The sequence below is a fragment of the Mercenaria mercenaria genome, chromosome 13 (genome assembly GCF_021730395.1).
Source record: "Mercenaria mercenaria strain notata chromosome 13, MADL_Memer_1, whole genome shotgun sequence".
In the NCBI taxonomy this organism is placed as follows: Eukaryota; Metazoa; Mollusca; class Bivalvia; order Venerida; family Veneridae; genus Mercenaria; species Mercenaria mercenaria.
The window spans coordinates 60,677,452-60,702,678 of NC_069373.1; the positions used below are offsets into that span (position 1 = coordinate 60,677,452).

General features: G+C 35.3%; 1 protein-coding gene across 6 annotated transcripts in view; it reads left to right on the top strand.

Moving 5' to 3' along the window:
• LOC123529692 (SLIT-ROBO Rho GTPase-activating protein 1-like) overlaps positions 1 to 25,227 on the top strand; it is a 117,289-nt gene that overhangs the window by 79,424 nt on the left and 12,638 nt on the right. For 5 of the 6 annotated variants that reach the window (XM_053521992.1, XM_053521994.1, XM_053521991.1 and 2 more), the window contains exons 3-15: positions 714 to 879; positions 2,337 to 2,399; positions 5,704 to 5,862; positions 7,448 to 7,576; positions 8,785 to 9,006; positions 10,951 to 11,052; positions 11,594 to 11,761; positions 13,780 to 13,892; positions 15,910 to 15,966; positions 16,914 to 17,016; positions 19,513 to 19,651; positions 21,003 to 21,140; positions 22,505 to 22,607. In XM_053521992.1, coding sequence (XP_053377967.1) covers positions 714 to 879; positions 2,337 to 2,399; positions 5,704 to 5,862; positions 7,448 to 7,576; positions 8,785 to 9,006; positions 10,951 to 11,052; positions 11,594 to 11,761; positions 13,780 to 13,892; positions 15,910 to 15,966; positions 16,914 to 17,016; positions 19,513 to 19,651; positions 21,003 to 21,140; positions 22,505 to 22,607 — 1,662 coding nt within the window. The remainder of the gene's footprint in view (positions 1 to 713; positions 880 to 2,336; positions 2,400 to 5,703; positions 5,863 to 7,447; positions 7,577 to 8,784; positions 9,007 to 10,950; positions 11,053 to 11,593; positions 11,762 to 13,779; positions 13,893 to 15,909; positions 15,967 to 16,913; positions 17,017 to 19,512; positions 19,652 to 21,002; positions 21,141 to 22,504; positions 22,608 to 25,227) is intronic. The other variant, XM_045310145.2, reaches the window with a different exon arrangement.

Here is a 25,227-nt window from a genome sequence, read left to right on the forward strand (position 1 = left end):
GCTTTGAAACCTTGTAGAATGGTTCAAAAACTCATTTTACACCTCCATGGTGAGTCCTGGCCCCCTAATGACCTTGACCTTGAAGAAATAAGACATTGAAAATTCGGCCTTGTATTCAAGAGCAGATGACTGTTTGTGACACACTATTTTGATTGTAACACGTTATCAAGTATTATCTAAATCTTTGACGATATTCCCCAAATGTTTGCCTGTTTTGTGTGTTTTTTTCCAGCATGCGGCTATGACATTTGACGCCATGACCTAAAAATTGTGAGGTGCAAAAAGTGCATGTGTTGCATAATAACACAGTCAGAGTTTCAGGCTTTGTTTAATAGGGAAGTAAGCTGGCTTATGTTAGAATTCAGAAGAAACAGTTGCAATTTGTAAATTCAGTGGCGTATTTTGGCACCAGCTATTAGAGTCCTTTTTTTGAAAAATAATCTCCTTAGCATGATGTTTTCTTTGACAGCATTTTGTTAACATCTTGTACAGTCTCCCTGTCTCTGAGGAAATGAGATTTGAAAATAGCTATTTTCCAAGAAATTCTCAAAGTTGGTTGAAAGTAGCCTTGATCTTTATAAATCTGTCAATCATTCTGCAGAACATGTTCTTATTTTCAAGTTGGTGAATATTTCAAGCAAAAAAAAATGTTCAGAATATTAACCGACATAATTTTCTCAGTTTTAATACAGACAATATTTTGTTTATTTCAGACGAGAACATTGGGACAAATTCAGCACGTTCAACTGTTGGTCACAGTTACTGGAGATCACACGTAAACAGAGTCATGACCATGGAATACTGGCAGAAATTTGTGGTTCCCATGTGTTTAACAGACTGTCAGAAATACAAGACAATTCTCAGCGTATTTTCAAAAAGGTAAATATGAACACCACATGTTTGGGTACTAAGCTTGGACCTTTTGCAGAATTATATAGTATTTTTACTTAGAGAGACATGCAAGTCATATAACTGTGTCGAAATGAAAATAAGGCAAAATATTTGTCAATAGGACTGGTAAACTTTATTTTTTATTTATTCCCCAGATTTATAAAAGTCATGCACATGTAAATGTTCATTATCATATTACTGGGAGATACACACATGATTCAGGTCGCTATGATGTCCATGGTCAAGGTCACACTTTGCGGTCAAATGTCAAATAGCTCCAATATGTATAATGCTTCATGTTGCAAGGATTTTCATAAAACAGGCATCTCAGGATGATGTACAGAGCACATGACCCAGGTTGCTGGATCAGAGGTCAATGTACATAATGAATGTCAAAAGTCATGCATCAAAGGCAATGATATTGACAGCTCTACATGGTGTCAAGTCATTTTCATTTCCATTTATATATATAAATAAATGATTAACAAATACTGTAATCTTTATTGAATTTTTCTTGCCCTAGTTTTCCCAATGACACAAGTACTCTTCAGTGAACAATATTTTACCAAATGGCATTAATTTGACAGACTTTCTGAGAATATATTGCGCGTTGGATATGTCTGCGGTATATTGATCCATTTCTGGTACGATATTTTTTGGTATGTTATATACGGATATTGATGATGTCACTTTAGCGGATTCTAAATGTCTGCGATACGAGAAGAGGATTGTAAGTCAATATCACATTCCAGTTATTGCTTCACGTTTCTATATATGGCAGTATTAGTTTGCTAAAGAAGGTGTGACCTGTAAATGGTCATTGTATTTATAGAAGGGGGAAATTATGTTACTATTCTTGTAAAGTTACTGTCTACAGAAATGATTGCATGGTCTTGTTCAGTTCGCAATTTATTTTAGTTTGGTTAATGGTTATAAAGAAAGTTTTAAGCCAGTAAGAACTACTTCCTAGTCCACTTTTAGGAAACAGTACCAATACACTTAAAGTAGATGCAGTCTTCAGATGGCAGCAGGGCTCAAGCATGTGACCTTCAGATCGAGTTGCATTTGAAGTGCTGCTTACCACTGTACAACATTGGGTTTTCTTAAAATGTTTATTAAATACTGTACTGTCAGCAGATAATGAAAATAATATCACTTGGAAAAATTATGGTTCTTCTTTAGATTACCCTGACTTAGTTCTGCCAGGGCACTCTAGGCACAGGCCTTCACCTGATTTGTAGAAATAATACTTTCAAAGAGTACTTTTGGTCATATATATGCCAGAAAATTCCCCACACAAAAAAATTCAGTGGGAGCATGCTCCCCCATCCCCCCTCCTTCAAAACCCCAAGGGATGTGAGTTTGTGCCTGTTTGCTTACTTTACTCCTAATTGTTACTTTGAAGCATTTGGTACCTAGCTGAGTATGATCATTTCTGTTTTCAGTGCAGAGAGATAGGATCAGAAAGTCATGAAGATATGCTCAAAATTCTCTATGAACTACAAAAGGTAAATCTCTCTCTTAAACTTATCCCACCTTGTCTATGTTTTGTCAGTTATGTGGTTGTTTTTTAACAGCAGTTTTACTTTTGATGTGGTTTCCTTTAAACTTTGTCAGAAATTGCTTAGGTTGATGTTTTTTATGCAAGTTGAGATTTTTTATGTGTGAAGTAATTAATATTTCCTGTATTTAGCCAGCCAGTGTCTTTAATAGCTAATGTAATGACATAATGTACATGGTTGCCCATATATTTGCTACTTAACCCTTAACCTGCTATATCTCCATAATGGACTGGTCCATCTTTCAATCTGGACAGTACCACTTATTACTCAAAGGGGTTTTCACTGAAAATTTACTGACTGAATAGCGAACAGTGCAGACCATGATCAGACTGCACAGATGTGCAGGCTGATCTTGGTCTGCACTGGTCGCAAAGGCAGAATCATCTGCCGCCAGCAGGCTAAGGGTTAATTACATGCAAAAGTTAGACGTAGGTGTATCTTACATGTTTGGGAAAATGTGCAGCATTTTGTAAATAAAGCTTATTCTTTAAATTACATGTTGTGAGAAAATTGGTCTTGTTTATTCTTCAGCATTTTAAAACAAACATAATTTGGAAAGATTTTAGAAAATAGAGAGTATTCCTTTTGCTCTTAATAGAAAAATATGCATCACCAAAAAAATTCAGTCAGAAGGAGAGAACTTGTTCTTTCTTATCATTAAATGCAGCATAAACACACAAATTCCTATCACATATTTTCCTCTGCTGTTCTAGGTTTAAAAGAGAATAAAAATAACATTTTGATTCTTATCTTTTTAGCTCACCTGAGCACAAAGTGCTCAAGGTGAGCTAGCTGTTGTGACCAGTCATTGTCTCGTGAGGTGTGCGTCATCCGTTGTCTGTCAGCATTTGCCTTGGCCACAGTTGTGACCCAATCTTTATGAAACTTGGTCAGAGTGTATGTCTTGATGATCTCTAAGTTGTCTTGATGATCTCTAGGTCAAGTTCGAAACTGGGTCATGTGGGGTCAGAAACTAGGTCAGTAGGCCAGATCAAAGGAAAATCTTGTTAACACTCTAGAGCCCACAGTTTAAGTTTTAAACTCATTAGAATTGGTCAGAATGTTTGTCTTGATGACCTCTAGGTCAAATTTGAATCTGGGTCATGTGGGGTCAGTAATTAGGTCACCCGTTCAGATCAAAGGAAAAGCTTGTTAACACTCTAGAGGCTACATTTATGACCCTACCTTCATGAAACTTGGTCAGAATATTTGTCTTGATGATCTCTAGGTAAAGTTCGAAAGTGGGTCATGCAGGGTCAAAAACTAGTCACCCAGTCAGATCAAAGGAAAAGCTTGTTAACACTCTAGAGACCATATTTATGACCCCCTTTCTTCATGAAACTTTGTCAGAATGTTTATCCTGATGATCTCTAGGCCATGTTCGAATCTAGGTGATGTGGGGTCAAAGACTAGGTCACTAGGCCAGATCAAAGGAAAATCCTGTTAACACTCTAGAGAACAGATTTCACCTTTGAAACTCATCAGAAATGGTCAGAATGGTTGTCTTGATGAAATCTAGGTCAAGACTATAATAATAATAATAATAATAATAATGACTTTATTTTATGGGTCATCTGGGGTCAAAAACTAGGTCACCAGGTCAAATCAAAGAAAAACCTTGTCAAAGAAAAACCTTGTGTATGCGATAGGGGCTGCATTTTTCATTTGATGTGCATGAAACATGGTCAGAATGTTTGTCTCTATGAAATCTCAGATGAGTTTTTATCTGGGTTACATGGGGTCAAAAACTAGGTCATCAGGTCAAATAAAAGAAAAAGCTTGTTTACACTCTAGGTGCCACATTTTTGATTCAATCTTCATAAAACTTGATCAGAATGTTTATCATGAAGTCTTGAATGATTTTGAATCTTGGTCACATGCAGTCAAAAAACTAGGTCATCAGGTCAAATCAAAAGAAAAGTTGATTACACTCTAGAGGCCACTTTTTTGCTCCAATCTTCATGAAACTCTCATGTGGGGCCAAAAAGGAGGTCACTAGGTCAAATCAAAGAAAATGCTTGTTTACACTCAAGAGGCCACATTTTTGGTCCAAACTTAATGAAAATTGGTCCGAATATTTGTCTCCATGAAATCTTGGACAGGTTAAGAATTGGGTCAGGTTGGGCCAAAAACTAGGTCACTAGGCAAAATTGAAAAAAAATCTTGTTAACACTCTAGAGGCCACACTTTTGCTCCAATCTTCATGAAACTTGGTCAGAATGTTTATCTCCGTGAAAAATCAGAGAATTTTAAACTGGGTCACGCAGTGTCAAAAACTAGGTCACTAGTCAAACATGTTTACACTGCTGTGGTGTGTTACTCAGGTGAGCAACCTAGGGCCATCTTGGCCCACTTGTTTTATTTTAACGCTGCAGTTTGATTTCTGTTCTTAACCAGGAATTTGCACTTTTCATAAATTTTATCAAAAGGAAAATCATTTTGAATATTCCCCAGTCTACAGGATAAGTTATTTTAGCACCAGTAACACTAAGACTCAACTTTGTTGCCGAGTGGTTTAGGTCAGTTACCCCTAAACTCTATGAGTTCAAGCCTTGCTCAGATCATAATATTGTTGGTGGTTCTTCCAAGTTGCCACCCTTGCCTGAAGTAATACCTTGAAGTACACTAAGAGTTTCTTTCCACCATTGAAGCTGGAAAGTTTGTCATAATTCTTTATTATAGAATCATTAAGGCTCAGTCATCCTATGAAAATAGAAGGCAGATGTGCCCTAAAGTGATAAATTAACCTTTAGCCTGCTGGCAGCAATTGATTCTGTCTTCGCGACCAGTGCAGACCAAGATCAGCCTGCAGGTCCACTGTTCGCTATTCAGTCAGTAAATTTTCAGTGAACACCCCTTTGAATAATAAGCGGTACTGCCCAAATTGAATGATGGACTAGTCCATTTTAGAAATTTAGGAGGCTAAAGCTTAAGACTTAAATTGTGTCTGTGTGACATTAAATCTTATGAAAGTGTAAGGTATGTAGAATTTAGTACTTGTTTAACCCTTATCATGCTGGACACGATTGATTCTGCGTTTGCGACCAGTGTAGATCATGGTCACCCTGCATATCTGTGCAGTCTGATCATGATCTGCTCTGTTTGCCATTCAGTCAGTATCGTTTTGGTAAGCATCCCTTTTAACAGTTAATGGTACAGTTCAAATTGAAAGATGGACAAGTTCATTGTAGAAATTTAGCAGTGTAAGAGTTAAGTAAAAATGTCAGACTAAAATATATGATTTATTCAGGCCATGAAGACATATCATCAGTATCAGACAGACAGTAAACAAGCAGAGGAGGGGCTGAAGAAGGTCCAGTCACAGAAAGCCAAGGTCGAGCAACAGCTGTCAGGGAAATCTCTGTCGGGAAGTCGAAAGTTCAAGAAAATAGAAAAATTAGAAGATGAGGTATAGTAGATTTGTATTTACTATGGATATAAACCATTTTAGTTGTAGCCAGGATTCAGACCCACACCTCCATGGTACCAATGTCTAGCAACAAAATAAATGACTACTCTGTTATCATTTGTTACTTGCTCGAAGATAATGTTCGCAAAGATAAGAGTTATTTTCTTACCATATTCTGCTTACACCTTGATAATTGGACTTGTTGTGGTGATTTTTGTCCCTGAGGTAAATTTTGAAAATGTGTTTTAAGTGTTTCATTTGTAAAGCTACAAATACTTAGATCAACTTCAGGAAAGAATTTCCTGTCTTGTAAAAGCTAGTTTTAATGCCATATATGGGTATATTACAGATGAAACAGTTGTCCGACTACTTCAGAATTTACATAAACTAACCTGATTACATGTAGTTTAAGAAACAAAATTTTTCCTCCTTAAAATATGTAGTGATAAGTTACCTTAAACTGGTTGAAAAGAATTTAGTTTAGCCATATGTTTGGATTTCTAGAAGATCATCTGTTAAGAGCTGATTTAGTGAGGGCAAATCTTAATAATCACAACAATGTCAGCCGTGCCATGAGAAAACCGTCATAGTGGCTTTGCGACCAGCATGGATCCAGACCAGCCTGCGCATCCACGCAGTCTGGTCAGGATCCATGCTGTTCGCTAACAGTTTCTCTAATTGCTAAAGACTGGAAGCGAACAGCATGGATCCGTGCAGTCTGGTCTGGATCCATGCTGGTCGCAAAGCCACTATATTGGTTTTCTCATGGCGCGGCTCATGTATTACTGATAGCATAAAATTCATACTTTAATCATTTTACCAGTATGTAGAAGAAATTGCATCAAATGTTGAGGCTAAATTGTGCTGCATGTCTGATTCACCATTTGAGGTATATTTGCCAAAATATTTACAAGAGGGTGTGCTGCTGGATCACACTAAAAGTACACACTTCTAACTCAGCCAAAATCTTAGATCTATCTTTGGCTATTAAATGGAAATGAGGTTTTGATACGTACTTCTTAGGAAGTACTTTATGTTTATTTTGTTCCTGCTCATTGTTAAAGGTTAGGACACTCTGAAATTTGATCCTCTCATATGTATGGTTTGTGAAACACTCGAAAACACCTAATGATTACTAAACAAATTTTGAATAAGTAGACTGGCTTGATGGGGGGATTTAGGTTTCTAGTTGAAAGTAGGCAGTCAGAGGGCATGTTCCCAGTATGAAAATATTTTGCAAGTGTACCTCAGATTGTAAATTCGAGACATGATTCATTCAAATTTGTAAATTTTCAAAAATATGCAGTTTGATCTAATGTTAACTGTTAATTTTGACTGTCACCCAGTCACTCTGCTTCTGCACTTAAGAATTCTACAGATAAAATGTTCTGGAAGCTGAACATCGCCTACAATTTCACTTCCACCAACGCTACTCTCTCGAAACACAATTGGTGCAACAGATGTTACTCTTGCTGCATAAACATTTCAACATGTTATCACCAAGTGTCTTCATGTATTTTTACAGCAACATAAGTAGCTGTAGATTTTAGAACATTTTCATTACTTGTATATTTTTGTATTTCAGAAACAAGATAAATACTCTGTGAACAAATTGAAAGCATTACATGCCAGGAACGAATATCTACTGAATATAGAGGTCGCTAATGCTGCCATAAACAAATATTTTTCCGATGATGTCTCAGATCTAATGGATGTAAGTTGTTTTAGTAGTTATTCATAAACTTATGCATGAGAATTCAAGTTTGATACATTACCCAGTGGTCCCATGATAACATAGCAAACTATGAAACCTGGGGTCTTTAGATCCATCACTTACTCTTCCAAATTCAGTAAGGGTTAGAGTCCTGTGTATTGATATGTGTCATGCTAAAGAACCAGGGAAGCAAACTCACTTGCCGCCAGCAGGCTAAATGTTAATTGAAGTAACAATTGTCTGACAAGGGCTAAATGGATTTTTCTAAGACAAACAATCAGACATTTAGAAACTAGGAAATCACCTTAGACATTTAGTTGTTTATTTTGGCACAAAAGTTGCTAGACATTTCAAGAAAGTTTAGTCCTACAAATTTCCTTATTGCAGTGTCAAAACAGCCTAGATCCGTGAGATTGGTTTGATGATTTACATGCTGCAGATTTGTGGTTGTACAAAATATGTATTTGAGGCACAAGATTTATTTGTACTTGTGGTTGGAATTTAAAGTACCGGAATATTATATTTATCATTACAGTGGCTGTGTTGATGCAGTGCAACTGTTTAATTACATAATTACATATTAACACCTGTCAATAATAAATACATGTAAAATTTATCACCAGGTGTGTATTTATCATACTGCACTGTATATTTGTGCAGACGAGGGCTGGTCATAAAGCTATAGATTTATTTTGTAGGACAATTATGCATTAATTAATGCATACTAAGAGTTTCAAACTTTGGAGAAAATAGAATGACAGTGTTGGACGTTTGTATGGCTAGTGATGGTTCATATTAATTTTTATCAACTTTGATTTATGCAGTAAATCATTGAGAAAACAGGGTTTTGAACAGTCTAAACATAGAAAAAATTACTGAAGCAGTTGAGAACCATTTGAATTGCACAAGTCAATACTTGGGTTTGAGTTACCAATGTTCAAGCAAGGGGGTTTCACTGTATCTCAATTTATATCTATCATTATACACATAAACATGTATTTCATAAGACATGTGAAAGGAACACACTTTACCACAGGCAAAGGTATATTACACAAGAAATGGAAGAGATAGGGTCTCACTTTCGCCCCTTCTTCGGACTGACCCTTGAATAAAATAAAATGAAAAAATATTAACATATGGCATAAACGTATAATGAGCGAAGTATTTAACATTTTTTTATGAAAATTTTTATTTGACTATATTTTCAGTGTATGGACTTTGGATATCATAATTCTATACGTGGTACAGTTATGATATACCAGACAGCTCACTGTAACTTGCGTAATTCTCACACGGCAGCTATAGATTCCCTCAATGATGTCATATCTCATATGGACCCCTTGACAGACAAACAGAGATTCCTTGAGCTCAATAACCAGGCTTTTATGTTGCCGAAAAAGTTTGAATTCCAGTCTTGCCGAGGGGATGAGGTATTTTGTTTATGTTCATTCTAACATTAATTTTATTATCAGTAAAAACAATGAAAATCAACCAAGTAAACAGGCCTTGCATTTTTAGCTCACCTGTCACAAAGTGACAAGGTGAGCGTTTGTGATCGCGCGGCGTCCGTCATCCGTCCGTGCGTGCGTCCGTCCATAAACTTTTGCTTGTGACCACTCTGGAGGTCACATTTTTAATGGGATCTTTATGAAAGTTGGTCAGAATGTTCACCTTGATGATATCTAGGTCAAGTTCGAAACTGGGTCACATGCCAATAAAAACTAGGTCAATAGGTCTAAAAATAGAAAAACCTTGTGATCTCTCTAGAGGCCATATTTTTCAATGGATCTTCATGAAGGTTGGTCAGAATGTTTACCTTGATGATATCTAGATCAGGTTCGAAAGTGGGTCAACTGCGGTCAAAAACTAGGACAGTAGGTCAAATAATAGAAAATCCTTGTGACCTCTCTAGAGGTCATATTTTTCATGGGATCTGCATGAAAATTAGTCAGAATGTTCATCTTGATGATATCTAGGTCAAATTTGAAACTGGGTCACGTCCGGTCCAAAACTAGGTCAGTAGTTCAAATAATAGAAAAACCTTGTGACCTCTCTAGAGGTCATATTATTCATGGGATCTGCATGAAAATTGATCAGAATGTTCATCTTGATGATATCTAGGTCAAGTTCGAAACTGGGTCAACAGCGGTCAAAAACTAGGTCAGTAGGTCAAATAATAGAAAATCCTTGTGACCTCTCTAGAGGTCATATTTTTCATGGGACCTGCATGAAAATTGGTCAGAATGTTCATCTTGATGATATTTAGGTCAGGTTCGAAACTGGGTCAGTAGGTCAAATAATAGAAAAACCTTGTGACCTCTGTAGAGGCCATATTTTTCATGGGATCTGCATGAAAATTGGTCAGAATGTTCATCTTGATGATATCTAGGTCAAGTTCGAAATTGGGTCAACTGCGGTCCAAAACTAGGTCAGTAGGTCTAAAAATAGAAAATTCTTGTGACCTCCATAGAGGCCATATTTTTCATGGGATCTTCATGAAAATTGGTCAGAATGTTTACTTTGATGATATCTAAGTCAGATTTGAAACTGGGTCACGTGCGGTCAAAAACTAGGTCAGTAAGTCAAATAATAGAAAAACCTTGTGACCTATGTAGAGGCCATATTTTTCATGGGATCTGCATGAAAATTGGTCAGTATTGTTCATCTTGATAATATCTAGGTAAAGTTTGTAACTGGGTCACATGCGGTCAAAAACTAGGTCAGTAGGTCAAATAATAGAAAAACCTTGTGACCACACTAGAGGCCATAGTTTTCATGGGATCAGTATGAAAGTTGGTCTGAATGTTCATCTTGATGATATATAGGTCAAATTTGAAACCAGGTCAACTGTGGTCAAAAACTAGGTCACTAGGTCTCAACATAGGAAGACCTTTTGACCTCTCTAGAGGCCATATTTTTCAATGGATCTTCATGAAAATTGGTCAGAATTTTTATCTTGATGATATCTAGGTCAAGTTCAGAAGTAGGTCACATGAGCTCAAAAACTAGGTCACTATGTCAAATAATAGAAAAAAATGACATCATACTCAGTTCATGTGGAGGCAGGTGAGCGATTCAGGACCATCATGGTCCTCTTGTTTTCAGGACTGGTCCTGATATAAGGCTTTTGATTGCCAGAATTTTATATATAACTCATTTGAAAAAGGAGATTTTCAGGCTTTTTACTTTTTTGGCTGAATCTTAGGTCTGAATAAACTGCCTGTAGTTTTATTTCCTGGAACATAGATACACATTTCACTCTGCCTATTTTGACATTGAACTTAGGTTCCATCCTTAGTTATATATGTTTAAAAATAGTTAAATTAAAACAAATGGAATTGTCTGAAATTTCCAATTCTGTGAATATTTTACAGGTACGGCAGGTCAGTGCTCAGAAACCAGTACAGGACCAGTTATTACAAAGTTACAAATCCTCACAGAGAGTTTTAGATCAGCTCAAACTTGATAATGATGAGGTAAATAATTATATAGCATGTATACAAATGTACTTGCATTGAAATGTAGATATTTACATGATTAGTAAATATTTTACTGATATTTATAATGGTGTTTATTGAAACATATCTCTGAATACAAGTATGTGATACTGTTAAAATCTTTATTATTCATTCGGGAATAATTTTCATGGCAGTTGTTGCATCAGTCATTTAAATTTGATCCTTGTGTGTAAAATAATCCATAAAATGTAGAATCTCTTTTTAAGTATATTGTTTCACTTTAAAACTTGAGTTCTTCAGCCAAGGGAGCAACACAATCTAATTGCTTAATGGTCAGTTTTAGAAGTGAACTTTCTGGCAGCATAAGGCAGGTGTCTGCTTAATACAGGGGTCTACGAATGCAGTTTCATCTGTACTTGAAAAGCACCATTGGTCCAAATAAACTGAGATGATGCTAGTTTCTATGCAAGAATTTTACACTGCTAAAGTAAATCATTGAAGCAGATGAATTGTTATCTACAGAACGAAATCATTTGCATAATTTGTGTACTACATTCAGACATGGAAGTCCCTGGAGGCGACGGAGAAGTCCCTAACAGAACTGATCAATAGGAAAGATATTGACGTGACAAGTCTGTTCACAGACGAGAATACACCACCTAGGTCCCCGCATGAGAGTGACAAAAAAAGGTCTCAGAGGCTGGAAACAGAGGGATATTATCTAAATGTAAGACCAAACAGTTCGAATAATTAACAGTATATTATTGATATATCTGCTCAAACTGGGGTTACTTCAGTACATTAATATCGCCTAAATTATTCTAATTAGTACTATATTCAGTGTTTTGGTGTTAAATGTAAGTTTATATGTAGGCAGTTTCAGTGATATCTTTTCCTGTTGTTGCTAGTATGATTTTCAAGTGAAGAACTTTCTCAATACTGAATTCTCAATTTTGAGTCTATTGAAAAACTACTTAAGGTAGTTCTGCACGTTAGGATCGAAATTTTTTCTACAATGTAGAATTTGATTAAACTCTGAATTTTCAAAACTTCGGAATATGCTAAGAAAATTCAGCAAATAAAAAAGATAGGGTCGTGTGCTTGATTTTTTGCTACACTGATTTGAAAAATTTCGACCTCATAATGGGAGTCTATGGGAAAAACGCAATTTTCAAAACATTTTCGCGAATAGAAATATTTCTACAATGTAGATTTTAACGAAACCTCTCACAGTCGTAAATAAAGATATGGCCTATAATATGGTGAACTAAAATGTATGGGTCCGTGTGCTTATTTTTGAGATATTTGGCTACGATTAAAGTGAACCGCCTATTTCAAGCTACAGTACAATCGCGATCCTACAAAAAGCCAAGGGACCGGCCTTTTTTTTCGTAATATCGCATTTTCGTTCGAGCGTAGCATAGGAAATTTCGCTATATAGCACATTAATATCTATATACGTGACCCGTGATATTTAAACGTGTGATTTTCGTATCGGAGTAAATGTAGATTCTATACCAATTTTATATGTACATCTGGGTTTACTACAAATCTTATTCGAATCTGAACTCAAATCGTATGTAGAATGTAGAACGGGTTGTTCTTTTTTTCTTCACTTTTTTATTCACTGTACATAAAACACATACAGGGTACATTGTTGCACGAGAAAAAATCGCAATTGCATATTCCGATACACTCAGCTTCCCTTTACCAATTGTTTGGTATAATAAAACGACAATATACAGACGATCAGGACTTAAATATTGTTTTATTTTCTTTATGCAGTGATTGAGACGTATAGATATCGAAGCAAGTGTGACTTGTATGTCATCCGATCGGATAGTTATAGGGGAAAAAAATAACCACTAACTTGTGCATAGTATATAGCATATGTGTTTCGAATTTAATTACTAAGTTTTCACACTTTAATCACTGTTTACGTCCGGCTAAATGATAGTGACACTTTCCACTCTAAAGCATTTTCACGCCGTTATGGAAGGTGTGAAAACTTAGACGATACATTCGTAAAATCGCAACTAAAACAAGTTGAAAACAGGCTTTAAGGGCATAACAATACATTCGTAGCAGCGCATTTTTCGTAAAATTGCATTTTCGTAAAACCGCGACTTTGTAACATAGAAATAAGAAGGAAAGCAGCCGGGACCACAACACCTTTTCGTAGTATTCCGGTATTTCGTTAAATTGCGATTCGTAGCACCGCGAATGCACTGTATTTTAAGACATTATTTTGAATTATTTAATGTGTAAGATGTTTTAATATCATATTTTAACTTTAGAAAGATAGTAACAGTGTCATTTTAATACATTTACTCACAGGTTGCCCTTAATTCATAAACTGATTTTCGTTTCCGTACGCCGAATCCAGGCATTATTCTACGTTTTCCGGAAAAGTGACGTTACGTCATCATTTCCGGTTTTTCAAACGTGCAGAACTACCTTAAAGAAGGCAGATAATTGTAAAGTTATTGTTTTGCTACAAAAATAATCAGCTTAACTACAAAATATATAAGGAAAGCTATTATTTTCTGGTTTCAAACTCCAGTAATGGGCTCTGAACTGTGTTGACACATTCTTTTACATACATTTAGGATAATTTCACATTTCTTCTTGAACAATTTCTTTCACATATTTATGTAGCGCTATGCTACAGTTAATATTCAGAATAAAGAAGGTCATATAAAAAGTATTGTATCACATAATAAACATTTACAAATTTCATTACAGAAATTTAGGTCATACACACTGAGTAGCAATCGTATAGCAAGGTTACAAGCCAAGTACAGTGCCATTCAGAAAGCTCTAGGTGAGGATGCATCATCTACAGGCATTAGAATCAGGTAATATACATTATATATGTATAGATATTCATACCTTGGTTCTTTATTTTGTTCATTTAGAAATGATTAACTTTTGAAATTTGAATAAAGTTACATTTATTGGAAGTTTCTTCAACCAGATAAGATGCTTAAAGAAGAAACTTGTGGATGTTATAAACCTGGATACCAGGTTGTAAAACTGAGCTTTAAAGACCAGTCTGAAACTCCAGCATCCAACTGGAGACCAGTCTGAAAATTTCAGCATCTGAAGATTAGTCTGAAAACTCCAGCATATGGTTACAGACCAGTCTGAAATCCCCAGTGTCTGATTTGAACCAGTCTGAAAACTCCAGCATATGATCTGATTGGAGACCAGTCTGAAGACCTCATTACTTTACTGGAAACCAGTCTGAAAACTCAAGCATCTGATTGGAGATCAGTCTGAAAACTCTAGCATATGACCGGCTAATTCTGAACACATTATTGAAATTTACTTGCGGTTGTCATTCTCAGACTTGGCGCTAATAGGTAGTGTTTATAACATTGGACCTTGTATAAAAGAAACATCAGCAGATTTTATTCTTGTTTCTATCAATTTTGTAAATCTTTTATCTTATTTGAATTATAATCAATAAAACATATTAAAGAACTTCTTAAATGATTTAGAACAAGTAGAATTTAGCCTGTAATGTTTTTCCTTTCTTTCTTTAAATATTTTCTCAGCACATTTATATCATAAAGTACTAGTTTCTACAGTTGAATCTTGAAATTAGACTTACCAAAGTCAGGTTAAACCTGTTTTGGCCAGACTTGCACTAAATTTAAGCCTAAGATTCAGTTACAGTTTGTGTTGCTGAAATTGAAATGAAACCTTCCTGACAAGTTTCAGCTGTATATTCTGCTTTTGATGAGAAGTTTTTCTTGTAAAATCTTTTGTATATTTTACTTAATCACAGTATTTTAACACTATCTGTGTTGTGTCTACTGTTTGTAAATATTGTTAATGAAACAAGACTTAAAAGTCCATTTAATAGAATTATGAAAAAATTCGTTATTATTTTCTTGGTTTTTATTATATGATATACTGTGGAAACATTTGATTATGTGGGCACACAATTTTATGGTTTGGAGCCTAAATGGCTACCTTGTGGGGATACTGTTTGGTGGATTCAGCTTTTGAACGTAAAATTAATGGGAGTTTTACTTGTTTTCATTGATTGACATTCACAAAATCCACAAATATTAGTCCGCCCGGAATATTAATGATTTCACAGTATATGATGGTTGCCAAGTTTCAATTTTAATGCTACAGACTGTATTTTAGTTTATAAGTTTTAAAAGTATGTTATGGTGATGAATTTTATCTAAGGATATGTGTTATAGAAAAGATTTTCAATGTTGTTCTTAATTTTACTTTAAAATGAAAAATATTTACAATAGATAAAGGATTAGAAATTTTATTAAACTCTTTTGGTGTACCTTGAATGTTGTTTTGTTTGTTATGAAATGGATGTTGTAAATAATGACCGGTGGTTCTGCAGGTTGAGGCCCCGGAAACATTCTAGCCATTGAAATGTAAATTTGGCTGTTAGAATTTGGGATGTTTTTAGTCCTGTACGTGTGTTTCATATGAGCTGTAGTTATGATTTGTCATAAATTGAAGACAGTATGAAGAATATAACCACTATTTTATTTTCTCCTATCTTTCACCTATTCATCTGGTTGTCAGTCAGTAAAGGTGAACCCTGCTGTAAATTTTAAAATACAAGAGATTTTTTACATGAAACTTGGTACATTGAAGACTCTGCACATCATTTCATCTGTCTGTTAATTTTAGAAGTGCTTAAGGTCTTTTTTGAACCTGGATTGTTGATGCCATGCAATTTAGAGATTTTGATAGTCCATTTATTCCATTACAGTATTAAAAATATGGTTTCTATTGCCTATTATCTTTTCTATTGCAATGACAAAGTGGTAGAGGGCTTTTACTGCTCGGAAAAAATGAGTTAAACAATGTTATTACAAATGCTACTTTCAGAAAAGGCTCTCAACAGTTAGTGTTGTCAGAGCTGTGTTCAAGGCTGCGTTTACACAGGTAGTTTATATATTGAGGTCTTGACGCAAAATTGTTATAACACGAATACTTTCAAAGAGATGTTACAACTGTTTTGTGTTACACCCTCGAATTATGAGTGCATTGAAATAAACACACATCTGTGAAAATAGCTCTTTTCTCAATATTATAACCTTTCTTATCACTATAGAATTGAAATACACTAGTTAAACTTTAAAAAAAAATCACATGCATGGTCAGAATGGTAACATGATAGTTCACCAGTTTTACTTACTTTTCATTGACAATATATTATTTTTTTATTTTGATTGTTACTCTTTAATCCTTGAGATTTGTACAGCAATTAGCATGGAAATTGAAAATTGTACACTTTTATTTCTCATCCGACTAGCTTTTCAATTTATACATAAACATGTATGGAAGGCTGATATTAGTATGTGAAAACATAACCCATTCAGTTCTTTTCTAGGACATAGGAAATTACAACTACCTCAGTGCATGATAAAATACAAATATAGTTATATAGCAAAAGAAAAGGCATGCAGAAATATTTGTTTAAGTTAATGAAGTTCTCAGAATTGATCTGTAGTCGAGGCTTTACTGGTTAATTATTCTTGTATCATTAGTTTATACACAGTGCCACTGCATTTTTTCAAGGTCATGCAAATCAACCTCCACCTCGGCAGTCTTGACAAGCTTATCCCTAAAGCCTTAACCCTAGATGTGAACTTTTTTTCTTTTACCGGAAAAGCCAGCTGTGAATTTAAATTTAGAAAAATTAAGTTAAAAATTTTATGTAACAGATGGAACATTGTTCTCTTAAGTCTATGTAATCTTGGTGCTACATCATACGTGCAATACTATGTTAGAAAAATTTACAGTAAGCGAAAGAACAGTTTTGTTGATATCATGAAAGAAAGTCTGACTTATTAAGATAACTGAAATTTCTAATTTTGTTCTTTTTTCAGACCACCATCACTACCTCCCAAACCAAAGAAGAGAAGAATCGGTAGAAATCCTAACATAGGTCCAGCCAAACTCTTTGGCGGCAATCTAGAAGAATATATCGAGGTATAATTTAGGTTTATAGTGACTGTGAAACAAAACGTTAGGTGAAAACTTTCTTTGTAAGTGCCCCTGTCTAAATAAGGAGATAACAGATGTATCTTACTGGTTCTTTTTCAAGCTCCTGCAGACACTGCAAAATAGATAGGGTCGGCACCTATTGGAACCACTTCAAAAGTACTCCATGTCAGTTTTGTGAATACTGTAATGGAAGTTGCATTTAGTTTTTAGCTCGACTATTCGAAGAATAGTCTAGCTATTCTACTCACCCTGGCGTCGGCGTCGGCGTCACACCTTGGTTAAGTTTTTGCATGCAAGTACATACAGCTATCATTTAAAGGCATATAGCTTTGAAACTTATTTATTCTTTTTCTAGGTGAATTACCAACCTCACTGGGTCAAGTTCCATAACTCTAACATGTATTTTGAGCAAATTATGCCCTCTTTTGGACTTAGAAAATTCTGGTTAAAGTATTACATGCAAGTTACTATCTCCAAAACTAATGCAGACATTGAATTGAAACTTCACATGTGTCTTCGGGGTTATAAAACTAGTTGATAGCACCAAGTCCCATAACTCTGACCTTCATTTTGGCCAAATTATGCCCCCTTTTGGACTTAGAAAATCCTGGTTAAAGTTTTACATGCAAGTAACTATCTCCAAAACTACTGCAGATATTAAATTGAAACTTCACATGTGTCTTCGGGGTTATAAAACTAGTTGATAGCACCAAGTCCCATAACTCTGACATGTATTTTGGGCAAATTATGCCCCCTTTTGGACTTAGAAAATCCTGGTTAAAGTTTTGCGTGCAAGTACATACAGCTATTACTAAAAGGCATATAGATTTGAAACTTATTTTTTCTTTTTCTAGATCAATTACCTACCTTACTGGGTCAAGTCCCATAACTCTGACATGTATTTTGGGCAAATTATGCCCCCTTTTGGACTTAGAAAATCTTGGTTAAAGTTTTACATGCAAGTAACTATCTCCAAAACTACTGCAGATATTAAATTGAAACTTCACATGTGTCTTCGGGGTTATAAAACTAGTTGATAGCACCAAGTCCCATAACTCTGACATGTATTTTGGGCAAATTATGCCCCCTTTTGGACTTAGAATATCCTGGTTAAAGTTTTGCGTGCAAGTACATACAGCTATCATTTAAAGGCATATAGCTTTGAAACTTATTTATTCTTTTCCTAGGTCAATTACCAACCTCACTGGGTCAAGTTCCATAACTCTTAACATGTATTTTGAGCAAATTATGCCCTCTTTTGGACTTAGAAAATCCTGGTTAAAGTTTTACATGCAAGTAACTATCTCCAAAACTACTGCAGATATTAAATTGAAACTTCACATGTGTCTTCGGGGTTATAAAACTAGTTGATAGCACCAAGTCCCATAACTCTGACATGTATTTTGGGCAAATTATGCCCCCTTTTGGACTTAGAAAATCCTGGTTAAAGTTTTGCGTGCAAGTACATACAGCTATTACTAAAAGGCATATAGATTTGAAACTTATTTTTTCTTTTTCTAGATCAATTACCTACCTTACTGGGTCAAGTCCCATAACTCTGACATGTATTTTGGGCAAATTATGCCCCCTTTTGGACTTAGAAAATCTTGGTTAAAGTTTTACATGCAAGTAACTATCTCCAAAACTACTGCAGATATTAAATTGAAACTTCACATGTGTCTTCGGGGTTATAAAACTAGTTGATAGCACCAAGTCCCATAACTCTGACATGTATTTTGGGCAAATTATGCCCCCTTTTGGACTTAGAATATCCTGGTTAAAGTTTTGCGTGCAAGTACATACAGCTATCATTTAAAGGCATACAGCTTTGAAACTTACTTATTCTTTTCCTAGGTCAATTACCAACCTCACTGGGTCAAGTTCCATAACTCTTAACATGTATTTTGAGCAAATTATGCCCCCTTTTGGACTTAGAAAATTCTGGTTAAAGTTTTACATGCAAGTTACTATCCCCAAAACTAATGCAGATATTGAATTGAAACTTAACATGTTTCTTCGGGGTTATAAAACTAGTTGATAACATCAAGTCCCATAACTCTGATATGTATTTTGGTCAAATTATGTCCCCTTTCGAACTTAAAACTCTTTTGATATTTAACATTTTGGGTAATAATTTCCTGCTTCTGTGACAATATTTCGAATAGTCGAGCTTGGCTGTCTTAAGGACAGCTCTTGTTAACATGCTTGTTGTTTTGGAAATTCTGATTATGTGTATTGACAATAGTTTTGGGTTTTATTTACTTTTATGGATATTAATCTAAGCAAGGTAAAAAAAATATCATTATCAAAATGATTATTAAAGGTCATATTTTATTTTTATTTTTTGGTAATGCATTTACATAGATTAAAAACAAACATGTTTGGGGAAAAAATAATGGTTAATTAAGTTCATTGTGTAAATTTAACAAGGAGTACCCTTTTCAGTTTTTGTTGTTCAGATAAATATTTGTATAATAACAGGCTTCGGGACTTGAGATTCCGACAGTGATGAAGAGTTGTATACGTGTATTAAACTTGTATGGCATGCATCATCAGGGTATCTTCAGAATCCCGGGCTCACAGGTCGAAATCAATGACCTCAAGAATGCATTCGAGAAAGGTATTTTCCATCATTTTCTTGTATACTTCTGTCATATAAATCTCACAAAATCGATGGTATTTGCTAGAGAATTTATTCCTTTATTTTTGAAAGAAAAGTCAATATTTGAGCCGCACCATGAGAAAACCAACATAGTGCATTTGCAACCAGCATGGATCCGCGCAGTCTGGTGAGGATCCATGCTGTTCGCTTTCAAAGCCTATTGCAATTAGAGAAACTTTTAGCGAATAGCATGGATCCTGACCAGGCTGCGTGGATGCGCAGGCTGGTCTGGATCCATGCTGGTCGCAAATGCACTGTTGGTTTTCTCGTGGCACAGTTCATTTTATGTAACTGACAGTCACCATTTTTGCGAGCAATCATTGGAATGGTACTGAATTTCTTGCTTTTCTCTATTTGATATTTGCTTTAAAACCATTCATCAATTTGACATTCATGATTAATTCCAGATCAGTTACAGCAACCTAAATCGTTGCTTTTATTCCTGCTATTGTATTGATCAAGAGATATGAAATCAGTTGATTATTTTCTATTTGTGTTTAATTAATGATAGCTCAACAGTTGTGTGCTCTGAAATCAGACTAATAGCTTAAGAAGAAGAAAAAATAGAGTGAATACATTTTTCTTTTCATTTTTGTGTAATGCCTTTTTCAACAGTTTTGAAAACATACCAGTAAACATCCTTACAGGAACTGGATGTGGGAGATGACAAATACACAAATGTTTTGGTTAGAGTGTTTCAGCCAGATGTTCAGAGGACATGTAGTTTAATTATGTCTCCCACCACACAGTGGTGTGGGAGACATATTGATTTACTCCTGTCTGTGTGTGCGTCTGTCTGTCACAAATCTTGTCCACACTCTTAAGAAGAACATTTCTCATCCGATCTTCACCAAACTTGGACAAAATGTTTTTGATAATCAAAGCACTGAAAGTCTGATAAGGCAGTTGAGGTCTTAGTGCATGGTTGACTCATATACTACTATTCAGATGATTAGGCAGTTGTGGGAGACATGCGCTTTCCTCAAAAGCAGTTCTAGTTCATACTGATTTATTTTAGCTCAATTGTGATAAAGTCTGAGGCTTATTTGAATCCCTCTTGAGTCTGCTTCCTTAAAAAACCAGCGCTAGTGTCATGTGAGAAAGTATGACCGTGACCCCAGTGGGGCTCAGATCCACAATCTCCTGGTTGAGCGGTCGATGCAGTTATCAGTAGACCACTGCTCCCCTCCCTCAGAGACCCAAGCATTCAACTTGTGACCTCTGGATATGTTGTCTTGTGTTATATCTACATAGCTTCCTTAGCTGCAGTTTGAATTGCTTAATATTACTTAATTTGATCTGTGTGTAGGTGATGATCCGTTAGCGGATGAAGAAGATGCTTGTGAGAAGATCAACTCGGCAGCTGGCGTGCTCAAAATGTTTTTCCGAGAGCTCAAACCACCATTATTTCCACTCCCGTTGTTTGATGAGCTGATAGCTTGCAGTAGTTAGTATTTTACTTTGATATCTTTTCTTTAGCTGGTGAAAATAATTAATTTGAGGTAAAATTTGCATTTGGAAAAATTACAATAAATGACTGACATGTTTGTGGCAAGTAGGATTGTATTCTCCTTTAATCTAGGTCCACATTTTTCAGTGATCCCAAATTTAGACTTCTAAGTTAAATTTTACTGACACGTGTTTCTAGTCTGTAATACTTTGTTAACAAGATGCAAATTAAACAGACACTTTATAGAATTCATAATGAAGTTTAATATATGCAGTATAGGTGAAGAAAAATAACTCGTTATGTTTTGCAGTTTCTTTAACAGTTCTTATGAAAGTGTAGAATCAGTGTGTTCTGTGTTTTTTTCTATTTTTTGAAGCTTACATAATGTTTTACAAGATCTTTTTTCTTAGATACAGAATTTGTTCATAGATATCCTTCAGCCTTTTTTTAGAACCATAGAGACTTTATATTATATATGAAGCAGACTTGCTGGTGTTTATTTTCAGTATAAGGGATGATGGAGATTATATTACCTAGAAATTGATTTGGAATTTCTGCCTCCTGAATTTAGTTTTGTGGCTCCTGAATTTTATTATTGGAATAAACGTTTTGGTTTTATATATTTTCTTTCAACAACATATACAGCACGATATTATAACAATGGGTTTAATATCACATGTATACAGTATAAATACATTGTCAGGTGAAAAGGATGTTATAAAACCTGCTTCTTTATTAAGTAATGCTAAAAGAAAAAAAAAACAAAGTAATATAAGAAAACAAAAATTGTACAGGAATGGCATTGATAGGAAAGGAAAGTCATGCAGGATTATTGTCACAAAATGCAATGTCATCTTGGCTATATTTCCAACATGATAAATATAGTTTAATATGAAATCAAATTATTTTACTTCATATACATTCTGTTTATAGAATTTAATGCCTATAGATATTGACTCCAAAAGTCGCTGTATTCTAGAAATTGTAAAATTTAAACAGAATTTATAACTGAAGAAAAGAAGAAAAAAATAAAGAAAATAATTTTTAATTATTACTATAATATTTAGCCTGCTGATGGCAAGTGATTCAGCCTTTGCGACCAGTACGTTCAGACCAAGATCAGCCTACAGTGCATTCTGATCTTGGTTTGCACTGTTCGCTATTCACTCATTCAGTCAGTAAATTTTCAGTAAACACCCCACCGAATAATAAATGGTATTGCCCAAATTGAATGATGGACAAGTTCATTTAAGAAATGTAGCAGTTTAAAGGATAATATAGATTTATGATTGAAAAGCAGAAACAATAGGTTTGTGTTGAGCATATGAAATATCATGCTGTATGGATGTTTTACATTACAGTGTTAGATGAACAAGCAAAGATAGACAAGATCAAGGAACTACTTCTGTCTCTACCACGACCTATCATAATAGTGATGAGATACCTCTTTGCATTCCTTAATCAGTAAGTCAGCTTTCTCTCTATGTCAACGTCACTTTGTTAGAGTTTCGGCAAATGTTTCCTTTCTTTTGATGCTCTTTCTTGCATATTGTATCATGTCTGTAGGTCACATGATAGGTATTTGTGTTTAACTTGAAATTGTTGTACTGAAAAACTGAAAGTGTATGATCTTAATTTTGTTTAATACAGTTTGTCCGTGCTTTCAACATAGTCTTTTGTAATCAAAATGTTTAATAATTTAAATTTTGTGAGGCATTTTACAGGATAAGACCTCATTGTGTCAAGAAAATGCTTCCTGCAGGTTCTTCATTTAAGTTTAGTTTATCATAGCATTCTACATTATACATTTCAGTTTTTCACAGTAGATTGTATTTTGTGCCCCCCCCCCCCCCCCCCCCCCCCCCCCATGAGTGGTGGGGGCATACAGATTTGCTCTTGTCCGTCCGTCCGTCCGTCCGAAGTTTGTGACACGCCTAGCTCAAAAAGTATTTGATATAAATTAATGAAACCTTGCATGAGTCTTTATCATGATATGAACTTGCGCACCTTCTATTTTTGGTCTGGCTCCGCCCCCTAATTTTAGAGTTATGGCTTCTGAAATAGTCAAAAACGCACATTTTCACCTTGTGACACGCCTAGCTCAAAAAGTATTTGATACAGATTCATGAAACCTTGCATGAGTCTTAATCATGATATGAACTTGCGCACCTCCTATTTTTCATCTGGGTCCGCCCCCTATTTCTAGAGTTATGGCCCCTGAAATAGTCAAAAATGCACATTTTCACCTTGTGACATGCCTAGCTCAAAAAGTATTTGATATAAATTGATGAAACTTTCGGGGCCTCTGTGGCCGAGTGGTTAGAGTCGTTGACTTCAAACCATTTGCCCCTCATCGATGTGGGTTCGAAACCTCATTTGGGGCGTAGAATTCTTCACGTGAGGAAGCCATCCAGCTGGCTTACGGAAGGTCGGTGGTTCTACCCAGGTGCCCGCTCGTGATGAAAGTATGCACGGAGGGGCACCTGGGGTCTTCCTCCACCATTAAAGCTGGAAAGTCGCCATATGACCTAAAATTGTGTCGGTGCGACGTTAAACCCAACAAAATAAAAATAAATAAATTGCATGAATCTTTATCATGGTATGAACTTGCGCACCTCCTATTTTTGGTCCGGCTGCACCCCCTATTTTTAGAGTTATGGCCCCTGAAATAGTCAAAAATGCACATTTTCACCTTGTGACACACCTAGCTCAAAAAGTATTTGATATAGATTCATGAAACCTTGTGTGAATCATTATCATGATATGAACTTGCACACCTCCTATTTTTCAACTGGGTCCGCCCCCTATTTTTAGAGTTATGGCCCCTGAAATAGTAAAAAAATGCACATTTTCACCTAATTACGTGCTTCTCCCAAAAAGTATTTTAATGTAAATTCATGAAATCTTGCTTGAGTCTTTATCATAATGTGACCTTGCACACTTGGCATTATTCTTGAGAATTTTAGCATTTATTACAGAGTTATAGCCCTTGAAATAGCCAAAATAGTGGATTTTATGTTTGTGATGCTCATAGCTCAAACAGTATATGATATAGAGTAATGAATCCATTTCATAATTTTTAGCTCATCTGATTTTTTGAAAAAAAAATGATGAGTTATTGTCATCACTTGAGCGGTTGTCGGCGTCGGCGTCTGCATCGACGTTGCCTGGTTAAGTTTTATGTTTAGGTCAGCTTTTCTCCTAAACTATCAAAGCTTTTGCTTTGAAACTTGTAATACTTGTTCACCATCATAAGCTGACCCTTTATAGCAAGAAACATAACTCCATCTTGCTTTTTGCAAGATTTATGGCCCCTTTTGTACTTAGAAAATATCAGATTTCTTGGTTAAGTTTTATGTTTAGGTCAACTTTTCTCCTAAACTATCAAAGCTATTGCTTTGAAACTTGGAATACTTGTTCACCATCATAAGCAGACCCTGTACATCAAGAAACATAACTCCATCTTGCTTTTTGCAAGAATTATTGCCCCTTTAGGACTTAGGAAATCAGTTTTCTTGGTTAAGTTTTATGTTTAGGTCAGTTTTTATCCTAAACTATCAAAGCTATTGCTTTAAAAAAACTTGCAACACTTGTTCACCATCATAAGTTGACCCTGTACAGCAAGAAACATAACTCCATCCTGCTTTTTGCAAGATTCATTGCCCCTTTTGGACTTAGAAAATATCAGATTTCTTGGTTAAGTTTTATGTTTAGGTCAACTTTTTCTCTTAAACTATCAGAGCTATTGCTTTGAAACTTGCAACACTTGTTCACCATCATAAGCTGACACTGTACAGCAAGCAACATAACTCCATCCTGCTTTTTGCAATAATTATTGCCCCTTTTGGACTTAGAAAATATCAGATTTCTTGGTTAAGTTTTTTGTTTAGGTCAACTTTTTCTCTTAAACTATCAACGCTATTGCTTTGAAACTTGCAACACTTGTTCACCATCATAAGCTGACCCTGTACAGCAAGCAACATAACTCCATCCTGCATTTTGCATTAATTATTGCCCCTTTTGGACTTAGAAAATCATTTTCTTGGTTGAGTATTGTTTAAGTCAACTTTTCTCATAAACTATT